This window comes from Aphelocoma coerulescens, chromosome 1 (assembly GCF_041296385.1).
Source record: "Aphelocoma coerulescens isolate FSJ_1873_10779 chromosome 1, UR_Acoe_1.0, whole genome shotgun sequence".
NCBI classification, from domain to species: domain Eukaryota; kingdom Metazoa; phylum Chordata; class Aves; order Passeriformes; family Corvidae; genus Aphelocoma; species Aphelocoma coerulescens.
This window is the reverse complement of record NC_091013.1, coordinates 62,523,236-62,537,104: the sequence shown is the minus strand read 5'-3', so window position 1 is coordinate 62,537,104 and position 13,869 is coordinate 62,523,236. Positions and strand designations below refer to the sequence as shown.

The following is a 13,869-nucleotide window of genomic DNA, read 5'->3' as shown; positions in this document are numbered from 1 at the left end:
GTGCATCTTCCTTTACATTGTTCTTGGTCTATGCTTTCCTCGGATCCTCTCATTTTCTCACCTTTCTATTACTTTAAAGAGATCACAGTTCAAATTTGACAAATTTTTCCCCTTTTTACCTTGTATTAATTCCTCAGAACATTTTTCCATTAGTTACTTCTGACTGATTAGTACCTGTGACTGTGACCTTCATATACTCTAGCATTTGGTTTACACATTTTAAAATTCTTCTGCATCTGCAACCGTATAGGCTTGAACCAGAAATGTTAACTGATAAGGAAGGTAGGCTGATAGATACAATATGAGAATTTAGTCCCTAAATAGCAGGTGTTCAAGAAACAAAGATCACTCGTTTATTGGTTCTTTTTGATCCATTATTTATTTCTCTGCCCAGCATATAAATTGGTTAGACAAACAGGATGACAGTAGAAGCTTTGGTTTTGTGTCCATGGTAGGATTTCTAAGATAATAGATTAGTGCTACTGCTTATTTTAGTGATTTAAAAAAATTATATGTTGCAAGCGAATACAATGTTAATATAAATATTTGGGGCAGGGTTGCCTACTTGTGACACGCAACGTTTGATGGGGTTAAATGACGTGAAGGTGGTCCCAGCTTTGTAACCTTTCTCTTCCTTGACTAAAGTTCAGATCAAGTAGCTAAACATTAGAAGTCTTCTTTCTGCCCTCTGCTTTATCCCCACACATGGAAACTGTGAGATAAATCAATTGTGGGCTTAAAGCTATATAAGAAAATATTAGTTATTAGGGACAGAAATCCTGCTGACAGCAGTTTTAAATAAAGGAAGTGTGCAAGTTATGCTCTCAGTTTAAAACTGTAATATGAAGCTGGCCACTTAATAGTGTGCTGCAAACAGTTCTGTTTGATTTCCTGTACCCATGGAGCTTATCAGAATTGTTGGTTTTTCACAAAGTGTTGCAAAATTAAAGACAGAATTAAGTAGATATTTGGAAGAGTGAGTCAGCTAGGCTTAAGCAAACAGTTTTGTTACAGCATGGCTGTGAAAGGCAAGAGATTTTTGTTGCACCAAATGTTACATACAGTGCAGAGGTTACCAACCTTACCGATGGACCAGTATGTGGATCTCAAGCAGCGTTGTGAGGCTCTCCTGATGGGTTTTGTCCTGTGATCTGCCCATCATTCTTTTGACACATACTAATCCAAATTTTGAAATGCTGAAGGAAAGGGATGGTATAGCCTAATTGCCCTAAGACTGAATTTCCTGTTGCCCATGAAACTGTGGGAGTCATGGAGACCTTCTGTAATGACCCACCTCTGGATTATTCTCTAGCTCCTTGGTCCCTGTGAACCCAAAGTAAATGGGGTTGGTTATACAGATCTTGACAAAAGTCTGGGCAAATATTTTATACAATCAGGAGGGGCTTTCCCTGGGTTATGGACATAATTTATGTAGGTGAATCTACTGTGGTGATGTCTGTTGTTTCACCTTTCTGAATTGCAACTTTTTTATTTATCTGTACATTCAGTGGTGGTTTAAATAGATGAAAATAGAGAAGATTAAGGAATATTCTCATGACAGGGTCTAATTAGCACTATTTTAAATTTGAAAAAAAGTCAATTGAGCAAGTCAAACACAAAATTTCAAAAAGAGACTGTGAAGCCTCTGTCCCATCTAAGAACTTACACTGTTCATGATATAAAATGTAGCAAGCCAGTACGGCTTAGATCGAACTAAAAAAGATTGATTTTTAGAATTCCACGATTGGTAGTTGGATTTGTCTGTTTGTTTGTTTGTTTGTAGGTTTTTTGCTTGATCATATGTGGAAAAGAACAGCTAAAACAGTAAAAATTCCTGTTTGTCACATAAATGACAGTTTTGGCATACTTAACGAGAAATAGTAACATCAGTAATGTGCCTACATACAAAAGATACTGATTCTCTTCTCAGTGATCTTTTTTTACAGGGTTTATGAGAAATGGAGAACTACTGTGAAAGTCCTGGCAGAAACAGGAATACTTACATTTGACCACTAAGCTGGCACACTGCTGTTCCCAGTTATTCAAGTGTTCTAAAAAACATATTTTTTCCTTTTAGAAAAAGAGAACATTCCGTTTTTCATTTATTCATTTTCCATTTTATTGTAACTAAAATTCCTGTGTATTTTTAATTAATACTCTCTGCTTTTCCACATTTCAGGGATACCACTGTACAAAGCCTTACTCTACAACCTTCTGTAAAGGATGGTCTTATTATATATGAGGATTCACCACTGGTCAGTAGTAGCATTTGGATTTTATATTTGGAAATATTTTTGATGTAAAATTTAAAATGTTCATGATTTGATTTTTCATGGCATAGTGAGCGAGATGGTAACAAACATTTGATTAACTTTTATTTGGTCACATTTGTCACATTTGCTGTGCCAAATATGAATAAGATGATAATCTTGGGAGTCTCCACACACAAAATGAGTATGGAAAGTAATGTAGTATTAACCTGACACATTCTAACTGATAGAGTGGTATTTTCCTCCTTCTTCTTTGTAACACCTCACACCTACATGCTAAGTTGGGCTCCAAAAAGCTGGCATTCTTTAGTTCTTTCAGCTGCATGTTGACAGTCTAGATGCAAACTGGTTTTGCACTTCTCTGTTTGCACTTCAAGTCATTCACAGTCAGGCTACTCACTTCCCTCCGTAGCACACCCCTTTCCCTCCCTATCCAGAAGAAATGGAAACACCCACCTTTCTTGTCTCACCTGCCTCCTCTTCTTGTACTTTGGTTTGGTCACAGCTTACCCCTGTTCTGAGTCCCTTTCTTGTCCCAGTGCCACCGAAGTGTCGCTGCTGTTCACTGAGAAATCAGTAATGCAGCTCCTTGTAGGGTTTTTGGGTGGTAGTGATGTTATGATTTTTTTCCTCTTCTAGGTGAAAGCAGTGAAGTTTGGACATATTTTGGTAATTGATGAGGCAGACAAAGCACCAACAAATGTCACCTGTATCTTAAAAACTTTAGTAGAAAGTGGGGAAATGGTTTTGTCAGATGGAAGGCGAATTGTTGCCAGTAAGTAGATTGAAAGCATTTCATCATTTACAGTAAAATGTGACGTGTTGCTGGTTTGCAGCAATTACATTGCTCAGCAGAGACACAAAACAGTCCACATGGATAAATTGTTGCTAAAAAGTTAACAATTAAAGAAATTACAGTCATTTTCTTCACTGCTTTTGCAATAACCACAAATGTTTTCTTAAATTAGCTTTCTTGTGAATTTACTGAAAAATTAAAAAAAAAAACCCTAAACCCAACAAAGTGTAACTTGACTTCTGCTTCTCATTCACCATAAGAAATAAAGATCTAGTTGACAAAATTATGGTCTTGGTTATGCCCATCTAAAGAGTTGGGGTATCATCAGGTCTAGAAGGAAGATCTGAGTATACCTAGGCTCAAATTGTTACGGGTTTTATCTAATCAGGTATTGCATATGCTTACTTGATTATATGCTGACTTCATTATTTAAATATATGCTGCAGGATGAGAGTATCTGTAATTTGATGGAATTTAATTCATCATCAAATTTATTTCAGGAAATAAATATTTTTCATTATGTTTTGAAAAAAGACCGTGTTTGAAATGCTCTCTTGATGCTACTAGACACTATACTTTATGCAATTAGTTTCATTTTAAAAATATTGGGAATAATGTTTGAGTGTAGCAATCATTCAACACTCACATGGCACACCAGAGTTTTGCTTGTCATTATAAATTCTAGGTGGACTTATTCTAAAACATTTTGCTAGCCATTCCTAATTATTACTGTCATTTTTTAGGGGCACTTAAAGGATTCCCAAAAACCATGTGCCACTGGAACCATGCTGAAAGGGAACAAGGTTCTGAATGGGGCCAATCTGAGTAGTTTTGGAGAACCAGGGTCTTCACATGTGTTAAATAATGTATCTCTGGCATCTCACAAATTTTTGTAGTAACCAGGAGGAATTTCAGTCCTGTCTTCCCAGATTAGATGATGTCAGACCTATATAAAAACACATTTTATTCACTATTGGCTTCACTGTTTTAGTGAAATTAAATATAAAGGGGACAGGTAGTCCACACCCCAAGAACAGTGAATGCATTTTTATGTTTTTTCAATTAAACACTTCGGTTAAATTTTTGTAAACAAACTATGGAACTTTAAAATGAAACCTAGAAAACTCAGTTGAATAACATGTAAGAAGCTATTGAGCCTTTTTGGTAACTGTTCTTCTAATTCTAAGAAAAACATAATCAAATTAGAAGAATTTTTCTTCTGATTCTTAGAAGTCTTCATCTATTCTAATTATGTTCATTCGTTCAGTATTGCAAATCTTAAATATGCAAGTAATACATTTTATTTCTTTTCCAGATCATGCTCATGTAGAGGGGAGAGAAAATGTAATAGTTATTCATCCTGATTTTAGAATGATAGTTCTGGCAAATAGGCCTGGATTTCCTTTCTTGGGTAATGACTTTTTTGGCACATTAGGTAAGTGATTCATATTAAATTATGATCTTTAATAGACTTGATGAATAGAATATCTGTCTTTATTAATTAGATTTCATGAGGAGAAGGGGCCCTTATGCATGTTGATACTTTGTTTCACATAAGACACTAAGAGTATCATGTAAATTTACATGTCTTAATAAAAGTGCCCGAACTTGCCCTGAAGGGCAAAGCTTTATGTATGTGATCATCTGAGTTAAAACTATTTTGTTTTATGGGATCTGGACACACATTGCAGACACAAGGTTATGGGAAATCTTCATTAATGAGTGTATGTAGTATACAAATACAGCAAACAAATAAACTATAAGCTTGACACCTGACATCTCTCTCAACTGCTCACTATTTTTTTCCCCATATCAAACAAGGCACAGCTCAGGTGCTGTCCTCTTTGATATAAGAGATGGTAGCTTGATAGATGGCTCTTTTCTTTCCTTTCAGCAGTAAAGGCTACTGTATTTTCTACTGCTAGCACTGTGCTACCTTCTTCTTAATCCTTATTTGCCTCTCTATGCATATGGCCAGCTATGATAGCCTTAGTAAAATACATATATTTGTCAAGATACTGAATTCATCTCAGTGGCAGGTAAGGCTGTCCAAATTTCACATCATCAGTTTTCATATCAACAGAAGCCTTATTTTGGAAAGCTCCTGGTAGGTCCCAGAAATTCTTTGGGTCAATAAAGATCCCCTAGAGCTTAATCTCACAGCAAAACCAAGAATTTAAGTTGCATAAGGGCAAGTGGTGAAGAATCCATTGGCCTGTATAGTCCAGTGTTAGTCTAAATGAGCCTCTAGCAAGGTTTTGGCAGTGTTGTTACACAAAGGCTGTGAACTGAATACCCTCCAGATTCCACTGACTGTATTATCTATGTTAGCTTGGCCATTTATGTGCAGGAACCTTAATTTTTGTGGTTTTACCTGTTAACTTTGGCCATAATGCTTGTTCTGCAACAAATAACATACTCAAAAAAGCAGGTGCAAACCAACTTCAGTATTACCTAGTAGTTCTTTGTTTTTCAGGTGAGGTTCCCACTGAATGGACATTGCAGGTCTGAAACTCATTGGCTCTGAATTTCACCAAGCTATGTTGCCCCAAGAGAATTTACTGTAGTGCATTTCTTTTTCATACCCTGATTTCCTTCCTTACATGGACGCTTTAAACAAAACTGATCAGTGTTACTGCTTTTGACACACATGGCAGAGATGTGGTTGAGATTTTGGGGTTCTTCGTTGATACTGTTTTTCCAGCTTAGGGTCTCTTCTGCTTTTTAATTCAAGTCCTTTTTCTGCAGGATCTGATCATGCTCCTGCAAAGTTTTGTACAACTGTTCAGAGACTTTCTATGAATAAACTCAATTTATAGATTGTATTATTGGGATGAATGTCATGCCAGTGTATGGAAAGAATATCTTGCCAAATTTCTTACCATACTTCAAGACAGGCAGGGAGAAAAGATAAATTCGGTATTTCCTTTAGACCTCTTAGCTGGGTTTGCATTAGGGCCTTCCTGCATTTCAAAATTTCCCTGCATTCTATGGTGTTTTGAGGGGGTTCACAAATAGGTTCCATTCAACATTATGTTTTCTTAAAATTTTTTCTCTCTTATTTTTTTCTGCATTCATTTGACATATGTTTATTCTTGAAGTTAATTTCTCCCTCATGATACCAGCTTCATTAAAATGATGGGAGAGATCTCTGTGTTTCCAGAAACCTTGATGATCTTCGTAGCTTGTACTTCACATTTTTCACAGTTTTAACAAGTGGGTACTCAGCATTCTTTTGAGTCATACCTTTTCTATTAAAGGTGCAGTATTAAACTTAAAGGGGCTGTTGTGATACTACTTCTTTAGAAATTACTTAACTTCATGCTGGTATTTTTTCTTTGTAGGGGACATTTTTAGTTGCCATGCTGTTGATAATCCCAAACCACAGTCAGAACTGTCAATGCTTAAACAATACGGTCCCGATGTTCCAGAGCCAATTCTACAGAAACTGGTAGCTGCATTTGGAGAGCTCAGGAGCTTAGCTGACCAAGGAATTATTAACTATCCCTATTCAACTAGAGAAGTTGTGAACATTGTAAAACATTTACAGGTACAGTACATCAGATTTAATTGGAAACTTGAGTTCATCAATACTAATTTTTTAATGCCTGATGGTTTTAGAAAAAAAGATGCCATTATTGTTCATGCATTTTTATTTAATTCTTATGAAACATTTTACATTTTGAAAGAAGCATAAAATTCAGATGTTCAGATAGTCAGAGGGTAAGGATCACAGATGTACATGGGCAGATATTTTTTCTGCGTATTTATTTTTAGATAGAAAAGACCCTGTGAGCCTGTTTTTCTACTGTGTGAGAAAAAATCACATACTGTGAATACAGTGTGCAATGTTCATGCTGGCCCTCATTATAAAATTTCTTATTCAACATACAGTACTTACAGGACAGTGCAACTGTTCATTTTATTCTGCTATAGACTGTGTGAGTTTTATCCTTTCCTGTGAAAAAACAAGTTCCTGCCGCATAACTTGTTCATCACTGGTGGACTTTTTTCTAAGGAAAATGCTAGATGGATAACAACTCATCAAGGGAATATGTAGGATTCATGATTACTTCCTGCACACATTTAACTATAAAATTTTGAATTCTGATTTAATGATGATCAGGTTTTTTAAATATTACAGTTAAGTCTGACTTCTGTCTTTATAAATTGAAGGATGTTTTTTGCCTAAAGTATTTGAAATTCAAACTGTCTTAATGCTCTTTGAAATAGCAGTGCTCTTATTTTGTTCTGTTTATAATCATAGAATTTGTAATTTGTTAATTTATAGGCTGTTTCTCGAATTATTGAATCCTAGATTTAAAAAAAAATAGTGGAAATCAATGTAATTAATACAATTAGAATGTAATTTCTCACAAATTTTGACCTGCTGCTCCTGTGTTTTATACTGCATAGTATAGCAGGGTTGCATGATAGTTTTGTGTTTGTGGTCATGAATATATTCACAAACATTCAACCATATACACAGACATTCAGATCCTGCAGGTTGGAATTACTCCTTTTAAAAATCTTCATCCAGATTTCTGGGGGTGATAGATTTTTGTGCTCTGGGGTCTCTAGAGTGCAAGAAGGTCTCAAGACAAACTGGTGCTACTATGATATCAATAATATAAAGAAAAAATAACGCTCTGTAACTTTGTACTAAGGGTTAGATTCAGACCCAAAGGCTGAGGAATCCGGATAAACACATAAGCAAAACAGTCTATTAGGATCCATTGCCAGCTGATAGGTATTTGTTTACCAAGCTGATAGAACATGTACCTGCTGCCCTCTAAACACACAGTTACATTCAAAATCGCAGTGGAAAAATCACAGACTTGAGGAACAGCTGCTGTGCTGCTGAAAGGCTAATGTTTTAGAGTGTTTGTTAAATGAACTCCTTTTTGTCTTCATACTTTTCTGCTGTTCCTACCTTCCTTCCTAGCTTCTTTCCTTCATCATCTATCTCCAAGTAACCTAAAGTTGAACTGTCTTCTGTTGGTAGCTGGTGCGGAAACATAAGACTTATTTCCTCTTTTATTTGAGTGTGAATAGCGTCCAATTGAAGATTGAAAGAGCTGCATTGCTAATTGTCTTACTCTCTGCTTCTGTCTCCTTCATTTAATCAGATTAGTACAGTCACTTCAACCTGGACACTGGGTGCAGATCAGTGGGGAAGTTTCCCATCTGCTAAGCTTTCACCTCTTTCAAAGTGTAAATATCCAAATACATCTCCAATATGCAGCTTTGACCTGTATTGTAACATTTATTTTCAAGATCCCAGTCTCCTAGAAAGAATGCAACATTTTGTTTACTGTAACTTGTTTTTCAGTCTGAATAATAAAAAGACTGGGAGTAGCCAAATGTAAACAATGAATAGAAACATAATGGTTATTCCAAAGTAAGAAACTTTTAGGTCTTCAGGTAGAGAAGAAAGAGGAAGGAGGGAAATGAGTCAGTAAAATTGCTGGTCCTTAGGAAGGAAGGAGGGAAGTTAGTCATGTTGTTAAACTATTTCCCTTACAGCAGTTCCACAGCCCTGCTCTCTTTGTACTATTGTGTTGATTTCTTTCACATAATTTTGGAATTTTTTCCCTCTGTAAAAAAAGGTTGGATGTTTTGGAGGAAAAAATTGCTTTTGATTACTGCTGTCTGAGAGCACATCTGAGCATCAGGACTAGTCAGTTAAAAATATGCTGATTGCTATGGTATTAGCATATTGTTTATCTTATCTCTGACTAATTGTGTTCTTCAGCATATGCATAGGGAGTGCAGTTACAAGAGTATCCTCCGCTAAAGATTATTCAAGTAGAGAACATACAGTAATTTTGTTGTAGCTTAGACTCTATACTCAGAGCTAGGTTGCCTCTATACTAACTTTTTCTTAGGAAAAGGTTTTTTTGGTGAAGCTTGAGATACCAAACTCTTTTGAAGACCCAAAACTGCAGGCATAGAAGAGTTGTCAAATGCAGGTACCTACCTTGATTACTGCAACTTTTTCTCCTCACATACTGTATGGGGAATTTGGGTCTTGCAGCTCTAGTTGGCAGGTGACCTGGCCTTTTTTGTCTTGCTCACCTCCAGTTTTCAAACTGTCAAATGTCAAAAGTCTTTAGTAGCTTATGGGCAAGCTCAGAAGCTGTGCTCTTGCTCTGTTGGGTTACCATAAGCTGCCTCTCGCCAGCATGTGCTATGACTGCTTCTCTGCAATCTAATACGCTGTTTTTCATGAGATCTTGATAGATGTTTTCAAGCAGTAAATGTCTAAGAAACCTTTTGGACCTGAAGTCTACTCATCATCAGGTTTTAAGGCCTATTCAGCAAGCTTTTGTGGTAAGATAGTGCCTTCTTTTCTTTTCTTTTCTTTTTTTTTTTTAATTTTCAGCCTAATCTCAAAAGGAAACTAGGCTTATCAAATAACAGTTTGTATCCCCTTCTCACTTTGCTGCCAAACACACATCAATAATAACCTTTTACCCTTTTGGCCAGCCACAATGGATCTCAGTTATCAATTTTCAAAGATAATTAGGTTTCTACTGGTTTAATCAAAATCAGTGGCTCTGTGACAAAGAGGAACTGATTGAAATTGCAGGAGGAGAATTCAGCTGTTTTGCTTGGCAGCAGATGATGCCCACTAAAGATGCAAGTACTGGTTAATCCATTAGTATCTCTGTCACTCAGGATGAGCCATAGACATGGTGCTTCTGCTGAAGGGCAGCTGAGGAGGCACAGAGAGAGCTGGCAACATTCAGTAAAAGGGAATCAGGGGTGGGTGCAGGTGGAAACCAAGAGCACAGGGGAATGAACAGGTAGGCAGAGATCTGTTATAGGTCAGCCATTGAGATGGTGCTGGCAGGATGGAAAATAGTCAGATAACTGAAGGCACCAGGATACATAGGGAAGTGAATGTTAGTGAGAAAACAAGGCAGAAGTCTAAAAAAAAAAAGTCTGGATTCATTACAGACTGGATACCAGATAATTTATCACTTCCTTTCAGGGCAGTGTTAGAAGTACAGTAGACCTCAATGGGTACAGCATATTTGAATTAAGATTCTTGATTTCTACTAGAAAATTACAATTTTGCTCATAGATTTTACACAGACTGTCGGAATACATATCCTCATGGAATGTTAGATCCATGAAACTACAGTTTTCACTAAGTCAAATTCTGTATCAAATAAAGCACACAATATAAATAAAAATATAAAATTGTTGAAAGCAAAAAACTGTGTTACTTACTATTTTAAAGAATAGCCAAGAATCTAAGCTGTGAAAATAATCTAAGGTACACACAGAGGTGTTACGTGTAAGGAGAAGAATCAGTGAATGAGAACCAGACAGACTGATAAGAGATCAATATTTCCTCTAGTAATCTCATTTTAAAAATCAATAGAAACCAAATGATTTTTTTAGTGTTCAATTCAACTCCCAAACATTTAACCTTTTTGGATTATTTTGTCTTTTTCATTTTTTCCCTTAAAGTGAAGTGTCATTTCCTTTCTTTAGGAAGCAGTTGTCCAAGCAGTTATTAAAAAGGGATTGGATTTGTTCTGGTTGAAACAGGAGAGTTGATTTTTTTTTTTTTTTTAGTTACTGAATTTTTTTAATTACTTTTGACAAGTGGCTTGTGTTCCCAGAAGCCATCAGTTGTACCTCAGGAAATTTTTTATGATGTCCTGCTGATACAAGAGACATGGAAGTATTGAGGCAATTCATTGCAGAAAAGGGTATCAATGTCAGAAGTTATACAATGATTCAGAAAACTGTGGGAATACTTGGAGACTTCTAGGGAAAACCAGATATTATCTGAAGTACTTGACCAAGGTTTCTGCAGTACCTAGTGCAGGGCAGGTGAATGCATAGCTGATGAGTGATTAGACAGCTTGCTGCCAGTGTGTTGGTTGTGCTTTGCACTGAGAACAGAGAAAATGTGGCATTCAGCACGTAACTGTTGTTTCAGAATGATGCTTACTTTTGACTCCAAGTGCAATTAACAATATAGAAGTTAGCACTTTCACTACTAAACATTGTCATGAACTTTTCAATTTACCTTATGTGTGAAAGCTTTATACAGTGTTTAGTTAGAATAGCTGATGGGACAAGGGATTTAGTACCTGTTTCATTCAGTAGGAACTGGACATTGTAACAAGGATGGCACAGGCTGTAGAGCAATTTTATATTATCCCACAATAACTTGTACTATACTAAGCTGTAATGATGCAGAACTTCTAATAGGTTCCTCACAGACAGGTTTAAAAAGCAGAACATAGTTTAACATGCTTTTATAGCAACACTAGTACTAAAATACTCTGTGCCATGTACACCACAGATAAAAAAAGGTTTGTACAAGCTTAATTTAGCAGTGGTATTCTAGTCTATCACAGTAACTAGCTAATTTTAGTATTGCTTATGTCACAGGTATTTTATTATCTAGATCAGATATTTATAAAGTTGGGAAAATATTAAACTCCTAAGGCTGATACTTGATTAAGAGTATAGGTCAAAACATTTCTGAAAATTTTATGTTTTCTTCTGTTTTGGTTTTTAATCAGGACTCAAATATCTGTATTTTTAATACTTTTATAAACTTCTCTGACACTTAAGTCTGTTCTTCAAGTTCTTTGTACCAGTCTAGCTCACTGATGGGGAAAAAACCAATTAAGACTACAACTTCTTAAGATACCTCTTCACAAGTTTATCTTCATCACTGTAAATGTGGCATACTGAGATGGAAGCATCCAGGTCCTTGTCTGAAAGATCTAGTATTTGAATGAAGGGCCTGTGAAGAAAAAATGAGACATTTTTAAACCAAAAGATTCTCACTCCCCTCTCTTGCCAAAAAAAAAAGATAATCAGTTAGGCAGTAGAGTTCTAGGATATACAGCAAGTTGATAATTATTTTTTAGAATTCTTTTTATTTGGTTTGCTCCATTTACATCTGTGGTGGGCTAACCCTGGCTGGATGCCAGGTGCCCACCAAAGCCATTCTGTCACTCCCCTGCTCAGCTGGGAAGAGAAAATATAATGAAAGGCCTGTAGATCAAGATAAGGGCAGGGAGAGAGCACTCACCAATTGCTGTTACAGGCAAAACAGACTTGACTTGAAGACTTTAGTTTAATTTATTGCCAATCAAATCAGAATAGGAAGATGAGAAATTAATACAGATCTTACAACACCTTCCCCATACTCCACCCTTATTCCCAAGCTCAGCTTCACTCCTGCCTTTCTCTACCTCCTCCCCTTCAGCAGCACAAGAGAATGGGGAGGGGGGCTGTGATCAGTTCTTCGCACATTGTCTCAGCCACCACTTTCTCCTCAGGGGGAGAACTCCTCACTGTCTTCCTCTGCTCCAGCGTGGGGTCCCTCCCATGGGAGACAGTCCTCCATGAACTTCTCCATTGTGAGTCCATCCCACTGGCTGCAGTTCTGCAGGAACTGCTCCAGCCTGGGCCCCTTCCACAGGGTCACAAGTCCTGCCAGCAAACCTGCTCCAGCGTGGGCTCCTCTCCCCATAGGGCCACAAATCCTGCCAGGAGTGGGCTTCCCACAGCCAGAGATCACAGCCTCCTTTCAGCATATACCTACTCCAGCTTGGGGTCCTCCACCTCAATTGCTTTCTTAATCAATGGCATCAGTTTCTCTGAGCGGTTTTGTGATATTAAAAATTCTTCATTTCTCTTATTTTAACTCATAGAATCATAGAATAATTTTGGCTGGAAGGCACCTAAAAGACATTCTAGTTCTAATCCTGCTGCTGTGGGCAGGGACACCTTCCACCAGACTAGGTTGCTCGAAGCCCCATCCAACCTGTCCTTGAGAGCTTCAGGAACGGGGCATTCAGAACTTTTCTGGGCAGCCTGTGCCAGTGACTCACCACCCTCATAGTAATGAATTTCTTCCTGATACCTGATCTAAATCTGCCCTTTTGCTGTTTAAAGCCATTCCCCTTTTTCCTATCACTACATGTCCTTCCAGTCCCTTTCCATCCCTCTTGTAACCCCTTTTAGGTACCGGAAGGTGTTATAAGGTCTCCTTAGAGTATTCTCCAGGCTGAATAACTCTCTCCATCTGTCTTCACTGATACCTTTTCCTGGTCTTAAAATCGAGAGTCAAACATGGTTAGAAGGGAAAAAGGGATTTTACACCTTGGTATTTATTTTAAGGATCCTTAGGTGCACCACATCCAGGTCAAATGCACCTTAATGCATACTGCAATGCACCTCACAAAAGATTTGGTATAACATTATAGGTCTTAATAATTAGCATATCTATCAAAAATTCCCCAATGAGAGGCTCGAATGAGCCTCCCTCCCCAAGGAACCTTCCCCTGGATGGTTCTATCTTGGTTTACAGAATGTGTTCTGGAGAGGACCTTGGGGTCTGGGGCACACTGATCCCTAACTATGAAGCTTCTAAAATGTTTAGTCTCCTAGCTTGACAAACAAGTCCAAGAATGTAGGCAAAAAGCACTAAGAATACAGAGGTTGTAGAAAGGTGTAACAGGGGTATAAAAGAAAAGGCAAAAAATCATCATGGCATCATCACAGGAGAGGAGCTCCAGCCCTCTGATCATCTTTGAGGCTCTCCTCTGGACTCACTCCAACACGTCCATGTCCTTCCTATGTGGGGAACCCCAGAGCAGGATGCAGCACTGCAGATGGGGTCTCGCCAGCGCAGAGTAGAGGGGCAGAATTCCCTCCCTCGCCCTGCACTGCTTTGAATGCAGCCCAGGACACATTTGGCTTTCTGGGCTGCAAGTGCACATTGCCAGGTCATGTCCAACTTCTCAACCTCCAGCACTC

At 37.6% G+C, this 13,869-nt stretch overlaps 1 protein-coding gene across 1 annotated transcript in view; it reads left to right on the top strand.

Annotated features, from left to right (window-relative positions):
• The window catches only part of VWA8 (von Willebrand factor A domain containing 8), a 183,136-nt gene that overhangs the window by 95,583 nt on the left and 73,684 nt on the right, over positions 1-13,869 (top strand). Inside the window, exons 22-25 of the mRNA XM_069009782.1 lie at positions 2,180-2,255; positions 2,910-3,045; positions 4,382-4,501; positions 6,411-6,616. Of these exons, the coding sequence (XP_068865883.1) occupies positions 2,180-2,255; positions 2,910-3,045; positions 4,382-4,501; positions 6,411-6,616 (538 nt within the window). The remainder of the gene's footprint in view (positions 1-2,179; positions 2,256-2,909; positions 3,046-4,381; positions 4,502-6,410; positions 6,617-13,869) is intronic.